The sequence below is a fragment of the Rhinatrema bivittatum genome, chromosome 5 (assembly GCF_901001135.1).
Source record: "Rhinatrema bivittatum chromosome 5, aRhiBiv1.1, whole genome shotgun sequence".
Classification (NCBI taxonomy): Eukaryota; Metazoa; Chordata; class Amphibia; order Gymnophiona; family Rhinatrematidae; genus Rhinatrema; species Rhinatrema bivittatum.
In genome coordinates this window covers 79,233,373-79,256,290 of record NC_042619.1, presented here as the reverse complement: position 1 = coordinate 79,256,290, position 22,918 = coordinate 79,233,373, and the positions used below count along the sequence as shown (strand labels likewise).

The following is a 22,918-nucleotide window of genomic DNA, read 5'->3' as shown; positions in this document are numbered from 1 at the left end:
GATCAACAATTAAGGATTTGCTGGGTAATTGTGACCCAGACTGCCCACTATTGAGACAAGATGCTGGTCTTGATGGACTTTGGTCTGACCCAGCATGATACCGCTTATGTTCTTAACCATGACTCAGAGATCACCATACCATAAAGTCAGCTAGAAATCTGGCAATGACTCATTGCCTGGTTTGTAACATGATATATCCCAAAAGTGAAAATTGCCTAGAAGCAAGGCATTAATAGCATTATGCCTCTGTACTACACAAAGGCACAAGACTCCCAATTTTTACAGCAAGAAAAATGCTACTTATAACTCATTAGTTTATAACAGCAAAATTGCAGTAGAAACTAAAATTACTTACTGTGTGTATTTATGAGGATCTTCAGTATGCAGTGTTTGTGTTGCTCCATAAAATCAGAAACAGAGAGGTTATCACAGTAGATTCTAACAGACAAGGGATGCTGTGGAAGCTCCTAAGAAAATCCAAAATATAATATAGGCAGCAGTTAGACTTAAAAAGGCAAACAGATTTTACTTCTTAAAATCAAGGAAACTGATACAGTGCTATTAAACCAGCTCTCTAAAAACACAAATGACATCTCAATAAAAAAAAAGAGGAGGAGGTCTCCTACTTGCCATAAAAAAAGACCTTAAAACTATTACCCCAATCTATCAACCCCCCCAAAAAATAGAAATCAGGCTATTCAAATCCCCCAAACTTCATTTGCCTAATATACTCCCCACCAGGTATTCTAGAAAGAGACCCATCCCCCCTTACTGAATTCATTACTAGAAATATAACTATAGACCTCCCCTGCCATCATCCAAGGAGACTTCAATATACACACAGACTCATTACCACTCTCATCCACTTGCGAAGTGCTCCTGTCCTCGCTCAGCGCAATAAGCCTCAAACAGATCATAACAAAACCCACACACTAGATCTTATCTTTATAAATTACCAAATCATCACTGACACTCCCTCATATACACCATGTTCCCTGTCTGACCACTTTATCATCAGAACTACCTGCTCCATAAAAAACACTTCCACCTCCCCACGCTCAAAAAATACCATTCACTTCAGAAAACCATGTAATAGAGATGACTTAATCTCAGCTCTGTCCAACGATCTTGACAACCTAGACTTAACTGACGCTGACTCTGCCATTACGTCATGGAATACCCTCACTAGGATCACTTCTGACAAAATCTGTCCATTACAAACCAAGGAAATAAATCCATCTTATAACACAAAAAAACCTTGGTACACACAAGAACTAAAGACGTTGAAACACAACCTAAGAAACAAGAAAAGAAATGGCGTTAAAGAAGCAACTGCCACACAACTCGCAAAATACAAATCCTCCCTCCACTCTTACCGTGAGACTATAAACAAAACCAAACGAGATTTCTATGCTCAAAGAATTCATAACCTACAATTTAATGCCCGTGCCCTCTTCGAATATGTATCTGCCCTAACTAAACTTTACCTACCTCCATACCAGATGAGGACGCCAAATCTAACGTGAAGACCTAGCACTATTCTTCCACAATAAAATTATCAAACTCACGACACGCTTTCCTACTACACCATCGCCCATTAAAACACTCCCAAACATCCCTAATGTCGAATTAAATACCTTTGAGACCACTGCCTCCTCTGAAATGAATCCATTCTTAAGAAAATGAGACCATCCTCCAGACATGATTTCCACCAAATACCTACTATCAATCACAAACACTATATCCAAACCCATAGCAGACATTATCAACCGTTCTATTACCCTCGGCACTGTTCCACATTCACTGAAAACAAGCCATAGTTAAACCAATACTAAAGAAACCTAAACTGAACCCTGCTGAACTTTCCAACTATCGCCCCATCTCCAACCTACCACTCACAGCAAAAATCCTCAAAAAATAGTCAACCTACAACTTACTGACTACCTAGAAAAGAATCACATACTATTCCCCATCCCAATATGGATTCTGTAAATATCACAGCACTGAGACCCTCCTCATCTCCCTAACAGATTATGTCCTCAAAGGTCTAGACAAAGGCCACTCATACATCCTGGCATTACTGGATATATCCTCAGCCTTCGATACTATCAGCCACAGCACATTAATTGAAAGACTCAAAAAACTGGCATTACCGGAATCCCGCTTCTTGGTTCAAATCCTATCTACACAACAGACAATACAAAGTTAATATAGGCAATAGTGAATATAAGGCCATTGATTTATCACGAGGTGTTCCACAAGGGTCCTCGTTATCAACGCTATTTAACATTTACCTACTTCTGCTCTGCCATCTCCTCTCCAAGCTTGGTCTTCCGCACTTCATATATGCGGATGACATACAAATTCTCATACCCATTACAGATACCAAACCCAAAGCCATCAATACATGGGAAACGGCCCTCACTGCAATCAACAACCTCCTCACTAACCTTAACCTTGCCCTCAACACAACCAAAACTGAACTCATGTTAATATCACCACAACACATCACTAATAACATCCCCACATACCTCATTCTGCTTGGTCCTTTACGCAACATGTAAGAGACTGAGGAGTTACACTGGACAACCAAATTAACCTTAAAAAATTTATTAATACTAAAATCAAAGAATGCTACTTCAAACTCCACACACTAAAAAAACTAAAACCCCCTTCTACACCTAGACTTCCAGACAGTACTTCAGTCCACCATTTTTTCAAAAATTGACCACTGCAACACCATACTACTAGGCCTCCCTAAAAACACGACATAACCCCCCCTCCAGATGCTACAAAATGCTGCTGCCGGATCCTCACCAGCACCCACAAAAGTGAACACATTTCCCCAATTCTCCAGGTTTTACACTGGCTACCAGTAGCATACCGAATACAATATAAGGCCCTGACCATCATACACAAATCCCTACATAATCAAAATATGCAATCGTTCAACGATTCCCTAGTGTTTTGCACCCTCAAGACCCACCAGAACACATTATCTAGCAACACTATGCACGGCATTTCCTAAAACCACACACCTCAATGCCACGAAACAACGTGCACTATCTATTGCTGGGCCAACACTCTGGAACACCATGCCAACTGACTTGAGACAAGAACTCTGCCCCAAAAAATTTAAACAAAATCAAGATGTGGTTATTCAAGCAGGCCTACACCTGTAACTCATTCACCGAATCACCACTCTTGCCCCACTAAGCCCCCCTTGCCTCTTCCAACCTCCTTTCTTATTCATCTTCTTACTTCGCCTTCCCCTGGGACCCCACCACCCCACAGCTCAACTAATGTTCAACTTTCTCCTCCTTCCCCCCTGAATTCACCTCTCCACAGTACATTGAACTCTCAAAGCTAAATGCTTCTCTTAGAAGTGCAATTCCACTACTATTGTATGGCAATGTATATTTTAAAACTCAATGTATTACGATGTCAATTTCACTGACTAACCATTCAACCGTTACGCTTGGTCAAATTTAACTATAACATCTTTAAAACTCTCTACATTATCAAGCTTTTGTAACCTCATTACCTTAAAACATAGGCAATGCTACCTTATATTATTATCTAACAATACTGTTACATCAATACTCCATAACCTAATGATAACCTAATTTTATTATTTAATGTTACGATTACGTTGTTACCTTTTTACATAAGCATCTTATTTTACTGTTCCAATTTATTATATGGTTTAATCTCAGTTTCTTGTAAAGCCTTGTTACGCTACTTTAATGTTCCATGTAAACAGATATGATGTTCCCAACGAATGTCGGTCTATAAAAATGTTAAATAAATATAAGATTTATATTTTATCACAAGAAGTTTAGTACACTGTGCAAAAGGAGACTGTGAAAAGCTGCTCCATTACCTAGTGCTTAGTTTATTGGTTAAATCATATTTTTCGAACAGATTGGACTTCATTCAAAAACTGGAAGAAGGATCCAACAGAAGAAAATAGGATAAAGCATAAGCGTTGGCAAGTTAAATGTAAGACATTGATCCATCAAGCTAGGTTGAGAGAACATTGCCCAAATCTCATCTTGGAGTGAGTTTTCTCACTCCGAAGGCCATCAAATCTTCACAAGAGACCACTGTTCTGTTCGTAGGTGTCACGTAGAATGTCAAAGTGGCCCCTAACCCCCTACACTCTTAACTAATCCCCACCTCGAGTTACTAGGTGGGCCTACCATAGGGATACAAATACCTACCTATGGGCCATGACATTATGGCCAGTCTCTCTCTCTCTGAACCTGTCAATTCAGCTGAAATCAGACTTACGGGAGACATCGCAAATGGCGATGAAACCTTACCGCATGGTCACGGCAGCTATCGCACAGCCTAACGCAATCCAAAGAGGTGTTGTTAAAATTGGCGTTATGGCTGTGCGATAGCTCTTCGCAGACAGGCTAAACCAGCCCACTCTCCGCCCCTAACTCCTCCTATTTTTGGAATTTGCATCGCACCATACGATATGGTGTGATCGCATGCGGTAAACACGTTTTTGCATGCGGTAAGGGCCTATCGCATGCGTTAATGGGGCTTTTCGCATGCGATAAGCCATTAACGCATGCGAAAAACGCCTTATCGCATTTTGAAAAATGACCCCCATTGTTGCTTTTTTGACTGCTGGCAGCACACTGAGCCGATGATTTCGAGATATTATCCACTATGATGCCTAGAACTTTTTCCTGGGTGGTAGCTTCTAATATGGAACCTAACATTGTGGAACTATAGCAAGGTTATTTTTCCCTATATGCAACACCTTGCACTTGTCCACATTAAATTTCATCTGCCATTTGGATGCCCAATCTTCCAAAGTCCTCCTGTAATGTATCACAATCCGCTTGTGATTTAACTACTCTGAATAATTTTGTATCATCCGTAAATTTGATCACCTCAATCTTATTCCTTTCCAGATTATTTATAAATATATTAAAAAGTACTGGTCCAAGTACAGATCCGTTAGGCACTCCACTGTTTACCTTTTTCCACTGAAAATTGACCATTTAATCCTACTTTCTGTTTCCTGTCTTTTAACCAGTTTGTAATCCACGAAAGGACATCGCCTCCTATCCCATGACTTTTTAGTTTTCTTAGAAGCCTCTCATGAGGGACTTTGTCAGACACCTTCTGAAAATCCAAATACACTACATCTATTGGTTCACCTTATCTACATGTTTATTAACCCCTTCAAAAAAATGAAGCAAATTTGTTAGGCAAGACTTCCCTTGGGTAAATCCTATTTGACTGTGTTCCATTAAACCATGTCTTTCTATGTGCTCTACGATTTGATCTTTAGAATAGTTTCCACTATTTTTCCCGGCACTGAAGTCAGGCTCACTGGTCTATAGTTTCCCGGATCGCCCCTGGAGCCTTTTTTAAAAATTGGGGTTACATTGGCAACTCTCCAGTCTTCAGGTACAATGGATGATTTTAATGATAGGTTACAAATTTTAACTAATAGATCAGAAATTTCATTTTTTAGTTCTTTCAGCACCCTAGAATGCATACCTAGGGAGATTTGCTACTCTTTAGTTTGTCAATCTGGCCTACTACATCTTCCAGGTTCACAGTGATTTGGTTCAGTTCATCTGACTCATCACCCTTGAAAACCATTTCCGGAACTGGTATCTCTCCAGCATCCTCATTAGTAAACATGAAAGAAAAGAATTAATTTGGTCTTTCTGCAATAGCCTTATCTTTCTTAAGAACCCCTTTAAACCCTCCGTCATCTAATGGTCCAACCGACTCCCTCACAGGTTTCTTTGCTTCGGATATATTTTTTAAAAGTTTTTATTATGAGTTTTGCCTCTACGGCCAACTTCAGTTCAAATTCTCTCTTCGCCTGTCTTATCAATGTTTTATACGTAACTTGACCATGCTTATGCTCTATCCTATTTTCTTCAGATGGATCCTTCTTCCAATTTTGAAGGAATTTTTTTTGGCTAAAATAGCCTCTTTCACCTCACCTTTTAACCATGCCTGTAATCTTTTTGCTTTCCTTCCACCTTTCTTAATGCGTGGAATACACCTGGACTGCGCATCTAGGATTGTATTTTTGAACAATGTCATACCTGTTCAACACTTTTGCAGCTGCACCTTTTGGTTTTTTTCTATTTTCCACCTTTTAATAAACTTTCCCTTTTGAAAATGTAGTGCTAGAGCTGAAGATGTACTTATTGTCCCCCTTCCAGTTATTAGTTTAAATCTGATTATGTTATGATCACTATTGCTAAGTGGCCCCACCACAGTTACCTCTCTCACCAAATCTTGCGTTTCACTAAGAATTAAATCTAAAATAGCTCCTCTCTTGTTGTTTCCTGAACCAATTGCTCCATGAAGCAGCAATTTATTACATCCAGGAACTTTATGTCTCTAGCAAATCCTGATGTTACATTTACCCAGTCAATATTGGGGTAATTAAATTCTCCCATTATTATTGCACCGCCAAATTGGTTAGCTTCTCTAATTTCTCTTAGCATTTCAATCATCTGCCTGACCATTTTGTCCAGGTGGACGGTAGAATACTCCTATCACTATACTCTTACCCAACATACATGGGATTTCTACCCATATAGATTCAGTGGCACACCTACACTGCTGAATATATATATCCAGCTGTCTTAAAGTTAAGCTGAGTAAGTTTATCCAGCTAGGTTTAGGTCATGTCTACGGTCTGACCTGAGTTAGCAGGATAAGTTATCTGGCTAATACTAAATAATTGGAGTTAGCCAGATAACTTATCTGTCTAACAACATCTCCCAGATATGCCCCCAATTTATTCAGCTAATTTATCTGGCAAGAATTTAGCTTGATAAGTGCCCAAATATTCATTTAGCTAGATAACATCTGAGTTATCTGGTTAAATGCTTCTGAATATGGACCTTTATGTGTTTTGCTGAAATAGTTATTCAAAATGACCCAAAAATATATATTTGGAGAATATAAGACATTCATGGACTCTATTCCAACACCAATTCCAACCCAAACAGATTGCTCCTGAGTAGTGGAGGATAAATCCATTGCTCACTGTAGCTCCCATTACTTCCTATTTCTTGTTCTATGGAAAATCATGGGATTCAGGCCTATGCCACCTTATTGCCTTTCTTTTTCTGATTCCATTCCAATGGAACTGAATAGGAATCAAAGTCAGGAAAGAGCTTGTAATAGTCATATTTTGGGATGGCTTCTCATCAATTTTTAAAGAGACTATCACAATTGTCACTGTGGATATGCCAGTATTAGTCTGGGAGGACTAGCTAATGGAAGCAGAAGGGATTATTCCACCAAGGAAATAGCTGCAGTATCGAGTAAGTTGCAGTAAGATAATACCTAGCATTATCAGTTAACCCTGTGTGTGCTGGTTCCTCTCTGACTTTCACAAAACACCATGCAGGGGGAGGGAAGGGAGGAACTGGAGAGAAAGATATAAGAAAAAGGAGAGTTGGTGTAGAATGCACATGCGAGTTTGTATATACATATATCCAAAGTGAATGAATCTGAGTCGGGCAGAATGGATAGGCCATTTGATCTTTATCTACCATCCATCTACTGCAATTACTATGTGCTATAATGCTGCCATGGTTATAGTATTGTGGACCTTGACATGCCCCTTAAGGTCAGGCCTGGCTGAGTTAAAGCAGATAATGCAATCTGTTATTCAATGAGAAATTTGTGTGTTTTGACACTGCATTACCAAGGCTGTGTTAGAATTATAAAGAACAAAACTGGGTCATTTTGGATCACTAAAAACATAAGAAATTGCCATGCTGAGTCAGACCAAGGGTCCATCAAGCCCAGCATCCTGTTTCCAACAGAGGCCAAAACCAGGCCACAAGAACCTGGCAATTACCCAAACACCAAGAAGATCCCATGCTACTGATGCCAGTAACAGCAGAGGCTATTCCCAAAGTCAACTTGATTAATAGCAGTAAATGGACTTCTCCTCCAAGAACTTATCCAACCTTTTTTAAACCCAGCTACGCTAACTTCACTAACCACATCCTCTGGAAACAAATTCCAGAGCTTAATTGTGCACTGAGTGAAAAATAATTTTCTCCGATTAGTCTTAAATGTGCTACATACTAGCTTCATGGTGTACCCCCTAGTTTTAGTCTACTTCAAGAAGGCAACTGAATTCTTATGAATGAAGGGAATTAAATATTTTCACCTATATGGAGATGTGGTTTATGGAGCTTGAAGAATAATTGATTCAGATGAAATTCCAAAACCATCTAAGGTAGGAACTTGAGATGTGTTTTGAGCGCCACATCGTGAACTTTGGTATAAGCTAGATAATAACATGCATCTGAAGCTCATAGACTATGGATTGAAGTAAAGTGATCACCATAAAATAATGCAACCTTTTTGGTCAGGTACTTGAAGTTCTGTCAACTCATGAAGAGAGAACGCGTTTGCCATTTGTTCTCTGATCATCTCCTGGAACAGAAAACGTAAATCTTCTTGTTCTAGGCTGTTAAGCAGATTCAATGCTGATCCAGGGACATCTCTTTTGGGGCAAGTGTCAACAAATCTGCTAGAATGTTCTCTTATATTATCAGGTACATGGCTCTTATAGTATAGCCCATATCCAAACTGACAGTTTCCTGGCACAGGAAAATAAAAAGTATTCTTTGCTTGTTCAGGAAGAATATCACCATCTGGCTGTCTGTTCTGGATTAGGACAATTTTGTTGGCCACTTGAATCCTGAAAGCCCTTAGAATTTACAGAACTACTTGCTGCTCCAGAAGTTTGATGTGCAACCTTCTTTTCCAGAGAGGCCAGAAACACTGTGTGCAAATAGGTGTGTGCTCCAACCCAGGTTAGAAGCATCTGTACTTAAGACAGTTTAGTTAGGAAGGATTTAGAAGGGAAATCCCCAAGTCAAACTGGAATGGAAGAACTACCCAGACAGGGCATCTGAACTCCTCCGTGAAATAGATACTTATCTCATATGGAGATTTGCCACAGGAGTTACATAAACTGTGAAAGCCATAAGGCCCAATGTTCTCAATATAGAACAGCAGATGTCTGCCAACTTTGAAATATTCCTTCCACCTCAGTGACTGTATGACCAGCCCTATTAGCAGGGAGGTAAGCATTAGGGATGTGAATCGTTTTTGAACGATTAAAATTATCGTCAGATAATTTTAAAATCGTCCAAAATCGTTAGAGTGCACGATACAATACAAATGCCCCCCGATTTATCGTCAGGGGCATTTGATCGCCGACCGCGCCGGCCTGCCGCCCGTGCGTTGCCTGCGGCCGCCCCCCGACCCAACGCCACCCTCGCCCCCCGAGCTCGCTGCACCCGGCAGGGGAGACCCATCGGGGTCCGAGCCGGAGCCCGAGGCCCAGCGATTCCTCAGGCGGCCCTCCTACCTCTCTGCCTGCACCCGACCCGAATCGCCGCGGAAGGACCGCCCACTCTTGGTGCCTCACATCCGGCACAGAAAGAGGCTTAAAAGAAGCAAGCAAGCCCCTGGCGTCTCGCGCCGAAGGAGCGCGACTAAGGGGCCTGCCCCTTAGTGTGCCCCTTTGTGTGACATTTTTGTGACTCTATCCTCCCTGTCGCTCCCCCCTACCCTCTCCCTGCCCCCCACACCCCTGCACTAGATACCACCCACCTACTAGACCTGCCCTCCCCCCTTTTAACCTACCCGCTCTGCAACCAACGCATCACCTACTAAAATACTGCTGTATGATCCAAAAACTGTACACGCTTGTTCCAGATATGTAAGTTTTATAACCAATGCTATTTCTTTATTTCAACTTGTACACTGTATATTGTACATTGTATATTGAGTGCATACTCCACCTATTTAATCCTTCAACTGTATAATCCCCCCTTAATGCTTCACTCTTGCAGTTTCCTATTTGTACAAGAAAGGGTCTATTGCAAGCACATACTCCAGTTAAACACCATGTCACTTGTAACTGCATAACTCCTCCACCCTGCCTCTAACTCCTACCCTTATCCCCCTGTGTGGATTCACAGCAGCCCACCGCACTGTTTCTTCTCTACCTGCCCCCTCTTACCTACAATCCGACATGTGTCACGCCACAATTCCCATTATTCACCACCCCACCCTACGCAAAACCACCCTTTCCCAAACCCGCCCTCTCAACCACCAGAAATCCTTAATCCCCATCCTGATTCTCACCCCTCACACAACTCCTAGGCCTAGCAACGCTAGCCATTTCATTATTCAACTCCCAATCGATCCTTAAAAAAGCGCCTATCCTCTACGACATCCTCTCTGACAATAGCCTGGACCTTTGTGCCATCACGGAAACCTGGTTAATAAAAGACACAGACCAGGTTTTCCTAAACCAACTCCCACAACAAACCTATGATATCTTCTCCATCCCAAGACCCAAAAAAAGAGGCGGTGGTTTACTCCTAGCAGCTAAAAAATACCTTAACCTAAAACTCCAACCATCCCAACCCCCCCACAAACTAGAGATAGGACTCTTCAAATCTACCACCCTACAGGTATGTCTCATCTATGCCCCCCCCCCCCAGCATACTTGACCATGACCCATCCCCCCTCATAGAATTTATCGTCGACAACCTTAAGCCCGACCGCCCAGCCATCATACTTGGCGACTTCAATCTCCACGTAGACGCCAGCCCGATCACCTTGGCATGTGAAACCCTATTGATCACCCTTAAAGCCCTAGGTTATAGACAGCTCATCACTACACCCACACATAGAGCTGGTCATACCCTTGACCTCCTCTTCATTAACTCCCACATCTCAGCATCCAACACCCCCTCCACCACCCCCATCCCCTGGTCAGACCACTTCATTGTCAATGCCTCCCTCTCTACCAACATCACTACCAACACATCACATTCACAGAACAAAACCATATCCTTTCGTAAAACATGCCCCTCAGAGGAACTTGCCCTTGCACTGTAAAACGCAACCAAGAACCTTGACCTCTCCAATCCAGATACAGCCTTACAATCATGGAATAACATCACAACCACTATAGCTGACTAACTCTGCCCAACTGTACACAAAGAAATCCCCCTTTCACCAAGAGAAAAACAACCCTGGTATACCAACCAGTTAAAGAAGGCAAAGCAGGACCTCAGATCCAAGGAACGCATCTGGCGCAGACAACCCTCTCCTACTCATAAAGCTATATACAAACAGACCCTGCACAACTACCGCCAAGCCACCCTCCAAGCCAAACGTGACTTCTATTCCTCCAAAATTAATCGCTACCAATTCAACCCGATCTCACTAAATCCCCCACCCCCATCACCCACGAAGGAAATACAGACACAAAATGTGAAGAAATCGCAAGGTACTTCCAGACCAAAATCAACAGCATCCTTCAGCGCCTCCCCTCCAAACCCTCCCCCACACCTCCCCCCCACCAGCAATACCAGGCACCTCCTCGAGTCCCTTGAACACACCTCCACCCTAGAGATAGAATCTATCCTAAAAAAGATGAGACCGGCCTCTCACATAGCAGACTCAATCCCCTCCAAATTCCTCCTCTCTATACCCTCTACCATTGCCAAACCCATAGCAAACATAATTAACTGCTCGTTAACCTCCGGCAGAGTCCCAGACCCCCTTAAACTAGCTGTAGTTAAACCCCTCCTAAAAAAACCTACCCTTGATCCCACGACCCCAGCAAACTACAGACCTATTTCCAACCTCCCCCTCATCTCCAAAATCCTCGAGAAGGTAGTCAACATCCAACTCACTGACTTCCTTGAGGACCACAATATCCTACACCCCTCACAATTTGGCTTCCGTAAAGGTCGTAATACTGAAAATCTCCTTTTAGCTATCTCTGACACTCTCCTCATAGGCATGGACCAAGGGAAATCATACCTCCTGGCCATCCTAGACATCTCTGCCGCCTTTGACACTGTCAACCACCAAATCCTACTTTCCAGGTTGGCAGAAATAGGCGTCACTGGCACTGCTCTATTTTGGTTCTCCTCCTATCTTAACCACAGAGAATACGTTGTACAAATCGATAAAAGTACCTCTTCACATATCCCACTCACACAAGGCGTCCCACAAGGATCCTCCCTCTCTTCCACACTCTTCAATATCTATCTTCTCCCCCTCTGCCAACTTCTCTCCGACCTAGGGCTGACTTTCTTCCTATATGCTGATGATGTCCAAATCATCATCCCCATTCAAACTACACTCAAGGCATCCCTTCAATACTGGGAATCCTGCCTCTCCACCATCAACTCCCTATTGTCCAATCTCCACCTGGCACTCAATGCAGATAAAACTGAAATCCTCGTCATTTCCAACCAACCAGAACATACCTCACGCCCCACTGCTCCCACCCCCACTATAACCCACTCACCCACATCCAATGTAAGAGACCTAGGAATCCTACTTGATCAACATCTCAATTTCAAGCCACACATCAAGTCCCTAATAAAAGGAGGTTTCTACAAACTTCACATACTTAAAAAACTGAAACCACTCCTCCATGCACATGATTTCCGTTTAGTCCTGCAGTCCACCATCCTTTCCAAACTAGATTACTGCAACTCCCTTCTGTTAGGCCTCCCTGCATCTACTATCAAACCCCTACAAATCCTTCAAAATGCGATGGCAAGAATTACCACTAATACCCGTAAAACTGAACACATAACCCCCATACTAAAGGACCTGCACTGGCTTCCCATACCATACCGTATCAAATATAAAACCCTCACTATCCTGCACAACGCCCTCCACAAAAACAATCCCGCCTGGCTTAAAGACATGCCACACTTCCGTACCTCCAATCGACCCACCAGAAATGCCCTCGCAGGCACCCTGCACACCCCACCTCTCAAAACCGCACACCTCTCCAACACCAGAGAAAGAGCGTTTACCATAGCCGGCCCCACCGTTTGGAATTCACTTCCCCATTACCTGCGACTCGAGCCCTCCTTACAGTCTTTCAAAAAAGGCATCAAGACTTGGCTGTTCAGGCAAGCCTACCCAGATACCAATCAAACCTAGCCCACTCCCCTCCTTTTCCATCACCGTCCTCCTTCCTTTTTTACCCCCCCCAGCCACCCCTCCCCCCCACAGCCCACACTCCCTGCCCCCTGAATTTCCCCCCTCCCACTTCTACCCCTTGCACCCACCTCCCTCCCACCCCCCCTTTTTGAACTCATCTTTGCCAAAGCCTTAACCCTAACAAGTATTTACGCCATTTATTTAATGTAAATAAGTATCTCGCCTTAACTTATAGTTATAGAATCCAGTTACAATTATGTTCCTTTTATTATATTGCTCAATTTGATTGTTCATCTCTCTCTCCTCCTGCCCTATCCTTTCTTGCTGCTCTTCCCCTACCCCCCTCTCACACTTTTCTTGCCTGCTCCCCTCTCCCCCACCCCTGTTCATTGTATTTTCCACCTGCTTCAGTTTTTTGTAAACCGGCATGATATGCCCTATGAATGTCGGTATATTAAAAGTTTCATAAATAAATAAATAAATATTGTATCGTTAAATAGGGCGCGGGAAAACCGGCACACCAAAAAAACCCTAAAACCCACCCCGAACCTTTAAAAAAATCCCCCACCCTCCCGAACCCCCCCAAAATGTTTTAAATTACTTGGGGTCCATTGGGGGGGTCCCGACGCGATCTCCCTCTCTCTGGCCACGGCTGCGTTGAGAGAAATGGCGCCGGTGGCCCTTTGCCCTTATGTGACAGGGCAAAGGTAGCGCCGGCGCCATTTTGGTTCCTGGTTCCCAACGTCACGCGTCCAGGAGATCGCCCCCGGACCCCCAGGGACTTTTGGCCAGCTGGGGGGCCTCCTGACCCCCACAAGAGTTGCCAAAAGTCCAGCGGGGGTCCGGGAGCGACCTCCTGCAGCGGGCCGTATTGCCAATCTTCAAAATGGCGACCGTCGCCCGTATGACATAGTGAGGGCAAAGGTAGAGCCGGCGCCATTTTGTGCCTCTCTGCTTGTTAATGTACCACATGGCCACCTGGTTGTCCGTCTGAATCAGGATGACGTGATTGGACAGGCAATCCTGAAAAGCTCCGAGAGTATATCACATTGCTCGAAGCTCCAGGAAATTTATCTGGTGTTTGGCTTCTTCTGGAGACCAAGATCCTTGTGTCTGTAGATCGTTCACATGGGCTCCCCACCCGAGGTTGGAAGTGTCGGTGGTGAGAATCAGTTGAGGATCTGGTAGTTGAAAGGGCAGTCCCTGGATGAGATTGTCTCTCGCCTGGTGGAAAGATCAGAACAGACGGAGTGCATCGGTGATGTGGACAATGGTCGACAGAGGCTGAGTAGTTTGAATCCATTGTGACCTCAGAGTCCAATGCATGAGCCTCATGGCCAGGCGGGCCATTGGTGTGGCATGGACTGAGGATGCCAAGTGTCCGAGAAGGACAAGGAATTGCCGAGCTGTTGCTGTATACTGAGACTGCAACTGGTGAGCGAGGGACACGAGGGTTTGCACTCGTTGTTGAGGTAGAAAGGCTTTCGCCTGTAAGGTGTCCAAGTCTGCCCCAATGAATGACAAGGTTTGAGATGGGACTAAATAGGATTTCTTGTAATTGACGAGAAATCCTAGAGAAATTAGAGTGTGTAGGGTCAAATCCAGGGACGATCGAGCAGTTTGCTGGGTTGGGGCCCTGATTAACCAGTCATCTAGATAGGGGTAGACGTGAACACCTTCTTTCCTGAGAAAGGCTGCGACCACTACAAGACATTTGGTAAAGACTTGTGGTGCCGATGCTAGGCAGAATGGAAGCACCCGGTATTGATAGCGCCTTGGGCCTACCAAAAACCGGAGGTACTTGCGAAGAGGTGGAGCTATCGCAATGTGGGTGTATGCGTCCTGGAGGTCCAGAGAGCAGAGCCAGTCTCCTCTTTGTAGAAGAGGTAAAAGCGAACCCAGGGTTACCATCTTGAACTTTACCCGCTGGAGGTACTTGTTGAGGGCACGTAGGTCCAGAATTGGACGAAGCCCCCCGGATTTTTGGGGGATCAAAAAGTACCGGGAATAGAACCCTAGGCCTTGTTGCGAAAGAGGAACGGGTTCTATTGCCTTTAACTGGAGAAGAAGGGAAACCTCCTGCTCCAGAAGGATAGAGTGGTCGGTCACTCTCCACGCTTGTAGGGGTGGTGATTCAGGTGGAAGAGCAAGAAAGTTCAGGTGGTAACCCTGAGCAATGATTGCTAACACCCATTGGTCAGTTGTGATTGATTGCCACATGCCGTGAAAGTGGCACAATCGACCTCCCACTGGTATGCCTGGCAGAGGAATCAGGCAGCTGCTCTCTGACGGAAAGTCAAAAACCTGAAGCAGGCCCTGGCTGGGGAGCTGCTTGTGGCTTTTGTTTCCGGGGCTGGCAAGGCTGAGATTTTTGATAAGGCCTCGTAACTCGGGACCTTGTTGGTGGAGGATAGTACTTCCTTGGGCGGAAGAATGACTTCTTAGAGTCCTTCTTGAAGGGCTGTCTAGAAGGGAAGTCAGAAGGTATCGATGAGAACTGTTTGAGGGTCTCATGATGGTCCTTTAATTCAGCCACTATTTGCTGAATCTGTTCACCGAACAGATTGTCTCCTATACAGGGCAGGTCAGAGAGCCTGCCTTGTACTTCTGGGCGAAGGTCAGAAGACTTGAGCCAGGCCCAGCGTCTTGCCGAAATGGCAGTTGCAGACAGTCTAGTGGAGGTGTCAAAGATATCATAAGCTGATCTTATCTCATGCTTTCCTGCCTCAAACCCCTTGTTGACAAGGATTTGAAGATGCTCTTGGAATTGGTCAGGCAGGGTTTCAGAGAAGTCCTGTATTTGCTTGAAAATGACCCTGTTGTATTGGGTCATGTACAGCTGGTAAGAAGCAATTCTGGAGATGAGCATGGCCCCTTGGAACACTCGTCGACCAATATTGTCTAGGAACTTATGTTCCTTGACAGGAGGGGTAGAGGAGTGAGGCTTCATCCTTTTTGCTTTCTTTTGAGCTGATTCTACCACAACTGAGTGGTGGTCAAGCTGAAATTTTTGAAAGCCAGGGGCTGACTGTACTAGATAGGTAGTGTCAGCCTTTCTGTGTACTGGGGCAATGGATCCAGGATTTCCCCAGTTCTTTTTGAGGAGGTAAAGAAGAACTTGATGAATGGGAATAGAAGTGATCACTTTAGGGGCATCCAGGAACTGGAGAAGCTCCATCATCTGGTGCCTATCATCTTGCTCCGTCTGAAGCTGAAAAGGGACCAATTCCGACATTTCCTTCAAAAATTAATGAAAGAGAGGTCCTCTGGAGGAGAACGCTTTCTACTTTCAGTAGGAGAGGGAGGTGAAGGTAAGTCATCGGTGTCTGTGGAAGTATCATCACGCCAGGTGTCATAAGGATCAGCAGGCTGACCTGTAGGACGAGAAGGGGGTTGGATGCCCGAAGGGCCCGGGGCTGAGGCTCCGAGAAAATTGAAGGAATCACCGGAGGCACCGTGGATGCCCTGGGTGGAATCGATGCCGGCATCGAAGGCATTGATGGTGACTATGTGCGTATCGACCCCGCTGAATGAATCGGTGGCGAGGGATGACATAGCATCGATGGCTGAGGCAATACCCCCGAAGGAGGAATGCGGAACGGTGTTTCTCCTCCCGATGAAGCTGTCATCGCGGAGCGCACCGGAGCCATCAGAGACCCGGGAATTACCGGAAGGGCAGTAATGAGCGCCTCCATCCGGGATAGCAGCGGTGCCAGCACTGCTGGAATTGGGTCGGTGACAAGTGCCGGAGGAACCTGGAGTTGTTGCATCGCCTTGTCGATGGCCTCCTGGACCAGCTGGTCCAGTTCTTCCCGGAGACCTGGGGCAATCAACCCCGGCTCCGTGACGGAAGAGGGAGGCTGAGGCACAGTCGGAGGGACTACCTTTAACAGGCGGAATCGCGACTCCCAAACCCCAATCGGGTGAGGGTGGCCTCGATGTCCCGGTCGCAGGAGTGGTCAGTGCCGTTCTTGGACGGGGCTTCTTTGATGGTGGCGAGGTCGATGATTTCACTCCCTCGACGGTCCGAGACTTACGACGCCGATGTTTCTCCCTACGGTCCCCTCGATCTTGAGGGGGAGAAACGGGAGTCGATGGCCGTGAAGACGTCTATGGCGGGCGGTCACCGGACGGTTGTGGATGCTGGTACGACTTCGACGGTGCCGGTTCCGACGACGTCGATTCAATGGACGGCGTCGGGGTGTGAGCACAGAAAAGGAGACCCATCTTCTCCATTCTGGCTTTGCGACCTTTTGGTGTCATAAGGGCACATTTGTTGCAAGTCAGGACATCATGCTCACGGCCTAAACACATTACACAGACTCCATGAGGGTCTGTGATAGATATGGTGCGAGTACAGTCCGGGCACCGACGAAACCCCGACGCCATGGCCATAGAAAAAAATCAAGCCGCGGTACAGTCGATGGCCAGTAGGCCGCGAGGGCCAAACTAGACGGTAATCGACGAAAAACAGTGAAAAACTTACCGGAGTACCGCGGCCTGAGAAAAGTTAGAGGAGGGACCCCTGTGGGGCAATGTTGAGATTACTTACCTGATAATCTCGTTTTCCTTAGTGTAGACAGATGGTCTCAGAACAAGTGGGTATAATGTGCTCGTGCTAGCAGTTGGAGAAGGATCTGACATCAGCACGGGTACATATACCCCCACAGGAAGTGAGACAATTCAGTAATCTTCCTTGCAAAAGCTGTTATGGATATATGTGTTATGATGATCAATGAAATAGTGAAAACAGGATTCCCCTGACCGATTGATGGTAGCTGGAGACCGCCAGCATTCCCAACCGGAAGGCGTCGACACCTGGTAGACTGGACGCACTCATGTAAGAGGTGATAAAGCTTACCTTGAATCAGTGAAACCCATGTATACTGGCAGCCGGGCGGGATGCTGAGTCCATCTGTCTACACTAAGGAAAACGAGATCATCAGGTAAGTAATCTCAACATTTCCTAGCATGTAGCCAGATGGACTCAGAACAAGTGGGATGTACAAAAGCTTTACTCCCGGACTGGGCGGGAGGCTGCCTGAGGACCGCGTAAGACTGCCCTCGCAAATGCTGTGTCCTCCCTGGCCTGGACATCCAGACGGTAGAACCTGGAGAAGGTATGGAGGGAGGACCATGTCGCCTCTTTACATATTTCTGCAGGCGACAGCATCCTAGATTCAGCCCAAGATGCTGCTTGGGCTCTGGTAGAATGAGCCTTGACTTGCAGAGGCGGTGACTTCCCGGCCTCTACGTAGGCCGCTCTGATGACTTCTTTAATCCAGCGGGCGATGGTGGGCCGTGAGGCCGCTTCTCCTTGTTTCTTCCCAATGTGAAGGACGAACAGATGGTCTGTCTTTCGTACTGTTTCTGTCATTTCCAGATATCTGGGCAGCAATCTGCCGATGTCGAGATGGCGTAACAAACGCCCTTCTTCTGATTTCTTCAACCCTGCCGTGGTTGGCAGGGATATGGTCTGGTTGAGGTGAAATTGTGAGACTACCTTAGGCAAGAAGGATGGAACCGTGCGAAGATGGATAGCCTCTGGAGTGATTCTGAGAAAGGGATCACGGCAAGACAGTGCTTGTAGTTCCGAAATGCGGCATGCTGAGCATATAGCCAGCAAGAACACCATCTTCAAAGTGAGAGAACGGAGAGACAGGCCCCGAAGGGGTCTGAAGGTGGATCCCGCGAGAAAATCCAAAACTATGTTGAGGTTCCACAAAGGCACTGGCCACTTCAGTGGCGGACGAACGTGCTTTACTCCTTTCAGGAAGCGAGAAACATCTGGGTGCGTGGCAATGGTCTTGCCATCCCTCCTGGGACCATAGCAAGACAGCGCAGACACCTGAACCTTGATGGAGCTTAGGGAGAGACCCTTCTGAAGCCCATCCTGCAGGAAATCCAGAACAATAGGGATTGTGGTCGCATATGGATTGGTGCCGTGAGTGTCGCACCAGGCTTCAAATACTCTCCAGATCCTTATGTAGGTGAGGGATGTGGAAAACTTGCGAGCTCGGAGGAGTGTATCTATCACCGGCTCCGAGTAACCTCTTTTCTTCAGTCTAGCCCTCTCAATGGCCAGACCTGCTTCCTCTCTGTTCCACCGCCCTTGGGCGGCGAGTTCTTCGCAGGGTGCTCCCCATCCGCTCAGGCTGGCATCTGTGGTGAGCAGAATCCACGTGGGGGAGGACATCTTCGACCCCCTGCTCGTGTAGTTGGGCTGCAACCGCCACCGTAACTGGGTCCGTACTCTGGCAGGCAGAGGTAGATGCACGGAGTAATTCCGGAAGCGAGGGCTCCAGCGAGAGAGCAGGGAGCGTTGCAGAGGTCTCATATGGGCCCTTGCCCAGGGTATCACTTCCAGGGTGGATGCCATGAGGCCGAGAACCTGCAGATAATCTCAAGCTATGGGCCGGCTGGCTCCCATCAAGGACCGGAGACGCGTCTGAAGTTTTAACCTTCTCTTGGTGGTGAGACTGACTTTGTCTGCCTGGGTGTCGAACTGGACTCCCAGGTATTCCAGTGATTGGGAAGGCTGTCGACAACTCTTGTTTAGGTTGACTACCCATCCCAGGCTTTCCAGAAGGGCGATCACTCTGTTGGTTGCCCGATGGCTGTCCTCTCGTGATTTTGCCCTGATCAGCCAATCGTCTAGGTAGGGATGGACCAGGATTCCTTCCCGTTTGAGCGCCGCTGCTACCACTACCATCACCTTGGTGAAGGTCCGCGGCTAGCCCGAAGGGCAAAGCCCGGAATTGGAAGTGGCGTCCTAGAACCTTGAAGCGTAGGTAGCGCTGATGATCCGGATGGATTGGGATATGCAGGTAGGCTTCTGACAAATCTAAGGCCGTGAGGAATTCTCCTGGCTGTACTGCGGTCTTGACTGAGCGCAGAGTTTCCATGCGAAACCTCGGGACCCTTAAGTATCGGTTGACTGACTTGAGGTCCAGTACGGGCCAGAAAGTGCCCTCTTTCTTGGGTACCATGAAATAAATAGAATAATGTCCAGAATCCATTTCCCATGCAGGTACTGGGACTATGGCTTTCAAGGACAGGAGCCTCGCCAGGGTAGCTTCCAATGCTGCCTTCTTGTGGATTGGACACGGAGATTCCACAAACCTGTCCGGAGGGAGATGATGGAAGTCCAGATAATACCCCTCTCGGATGATGGCGAGGACCCACTGATCCGACGTAATCTCGACCCATCTGGGGTAGAAGAGGGTTAACCTGCCCCCTATGGCTCCGTCCCCCGGATGGATCGGCTGATTCTCATTGGGAAGCACGGCCGGGCCCTGAACCCGAGCCGGCTCCCCTCTTATGCTGCTTGGTCCTAAAGGACTGGTTCCTGGCCTGAGGACGAGGTGCCTGGTAGCGACTCCTATAGGGAGTGAAGCGTTGGGAGCTTCTGCCTCTGGATGGCCTTGGAAAGGCGCGCTGGTTCCTCTTGAACCTATCTTCCGGCAGTCGAGGTACTGGAGAGGCGCCCCATGTGCTGGCCAGTTTATCAAGGTCGCTGCCGAACAGGAGAGAGCCCTTAAAGGGCATTCTGGTGAGGCGTGTCTTAGAAGGAGCATCGGCTGACCAAGTCCGTATCCAGAGCTGCCTCCTGGCAGCTACAGAGGATGAGATCCCCTTGGCTGTTGTACGGACTAGGTCGGATGCAGCATCCATGAGGAACGAGAGAGCGGACTCCATGTCTGCTGCTGGAGCATTGTTCCTGACCTGTGACAAACAGGAACGCGTCACCACTGTGCAGCAGGTTGCGATTTGCAAAGATAGAGCTGCCACCTCAAAGGTCTGTTTCAGGATGGCATCCAGTCGCCGGTCATGAGGGTCCTTGAGGGCCGCCCCCCCTCAACTGGAATAGTAGTGCGCTTGACCACACCGCTAACCAAGGCGTCCACCTGAGGGCATGCCAGCATCTCCTTGATTGCCGGATCCAGGGGGTACATACCCGTCAGGGCCCGACCCCCTTTGAATGCGGCCGCTGGTGCCGCTCATTCCAAATCTATCAGTTGCTGTGCTGTTTGCAAGAAGGGAAAATGGCGGGTGGTAGGCCGAAGACCTTCCAGTAGAGGGTTCTGTGTAGATGGCACCGTAGTGCTGGGGCCTGAAATAGCCAACTCCGCCAGGCACTGAGATACCAGGTCGGAGAGATCTTCCTTGGGAAAGAACCGCCTCATGGTTCAATATGGCTCAATCCCCGAGGGAAGTTCCCCCTCCTCGGAGGGCTCGGACTCGTCCTCTGAAACATCAGGGTCCGCCTGAACCGGACTGCCCGGAGGCGGGCGTTCTTGCCCATGATAAGGGCGCGAAGGTTCAGGGGCAGGATCAGCTGGAGCAGCAGTAGCAGGGCCTGGACGGGAAGCTGATTGCATCTGTACAAAGGCATGGATCCCCTTAAAGAGATCCACCCAGGAAATGGAGGCGGTCTCTAGTCGTCGGGGTACCAGGTCCCCTGGGATCCCAGGTTGTTCGAGACTGCCCGCTAGATCCGGGGTGGCCCCTGGGGAACTGTCAGCAAACCTCGGTTGAGACTGGTCCTGGCCCGAGGCTCCCACTGCCTCCTCACATTGGGCACAAAGGGAGTCTGGCTCCTCGCTCTGCGTGGCTCTAAGCTGGCATGCTGAGCAGAGGCCGGGGCATTCGAATGTTCCATTGCGCGCTGAAGAATATGCGCCTAATACAATATGCGCTCAATAATATGCGGCAGCAATATGCGCTCAATACAATATGCGCTCAATACAATATGCTCAATAATATGCGGTCAGCAATATGCGCTCAATAATATGCGGCAGCAATATACGCTTAATACAATATGCGCTCAATACAATATGCGCTCGATAACATGCGACAGCTATATACGCTCAATACAATATGCGCTCAATAATATGCGGCAGCTATATACGCTCAACACAATAGGTGCTCAATAATATGCGGTCAGCAATATACGCTCAATACAATATACGCTCAACAATATGCGGTCAGCGCTAAATGATATACAATATGTGCTCAATAATATGCGGTCAGCAATATACGCTCAATACAATATACGCTCAACAATATGCGGTCAGCGCTAAATGATATACAATATGCGCTCAATAATATGCGGTCAGCAATATACGCTCAATACAATATACGCTCAACAATATGCGATCAGCAATATACGCTACAATAATCACTCAATACGATACAGGCGCCTATCATGGGCGCTCAATACCTGAACAAGGTCGACAAAATGGCGACCTCCGCGGCGTGCTGTCTATAGGCAACGCCGCCGATCCTCGTACCTCGGAGACCAAAAGTAAGAGATGTACACCTTACCTGATCCTCGGCGCTTCCCGGCTGGAACCCGGGCGGTCTCCGGCTGCGGGGGAGAGGGGAATTACCTTCACCGCCGCTTGAGGAAATGCACCCACTGCCTCTAGGTCCACGCCGGGACCGAGGCACCTCTCAGCCCGACCCAAGCCCTTCTTGTTCGGGGGCTAGGTCCCTGCCGCGATTCGGCCACCGGACCGAGGCGTAGACCTCCGAGGGATGGCGGAACCCCGGGAAACTCAACTGGGGGAGGGACCCGAGGGTATCACCGCAGGAATGCGGGGCTCGTTGTTCTGTAGAATTTTAGCAAGTAGAAAGTAGTATTGGAAACACGCTTAGCGAGCGTGCAGGCTCTCCAAACTGCTTTGGAGACGGAAATTACTGAATTGTCTCACTTCCTGTGGGGGTATATGTACCCGTGCTGACGTCAGATCCGTCTCCAACTGCTAGCACGAGCACACTATACCCACTTGTTCTGAGTCCATCTGGCTACACGCTAGGAAATTTAATTTTAATTAACTCCGTGAGGAAAATTCCTGTCAGGAATCTCTTCAGGGCTCCTAAACCGCGAGGCTACTGC

General features: G+C 47.0%; 1 protein-coding gene across 1 annotated transcript in view; it reads right to left on the bottom strand.

The window, feature by feature from the left end:
• RNF17 (ring finger protein 17) overlaps positions 1-22,918 on the bottom strand; it is a 1,084,608-nt gene that overhangs the window by 248,996 nt on the left and 812,694 nt on the right. Inside the window, exon 29 of the mRNA XM_029603155.1 lies at positions 356-467. Within this exon, the coding sequence (XP_029459015.1) occupies positions 356-467 (112 nt within the window). The remainder of the gene's footprint in view (positions 1-355; positions 468-22,918) is intronic.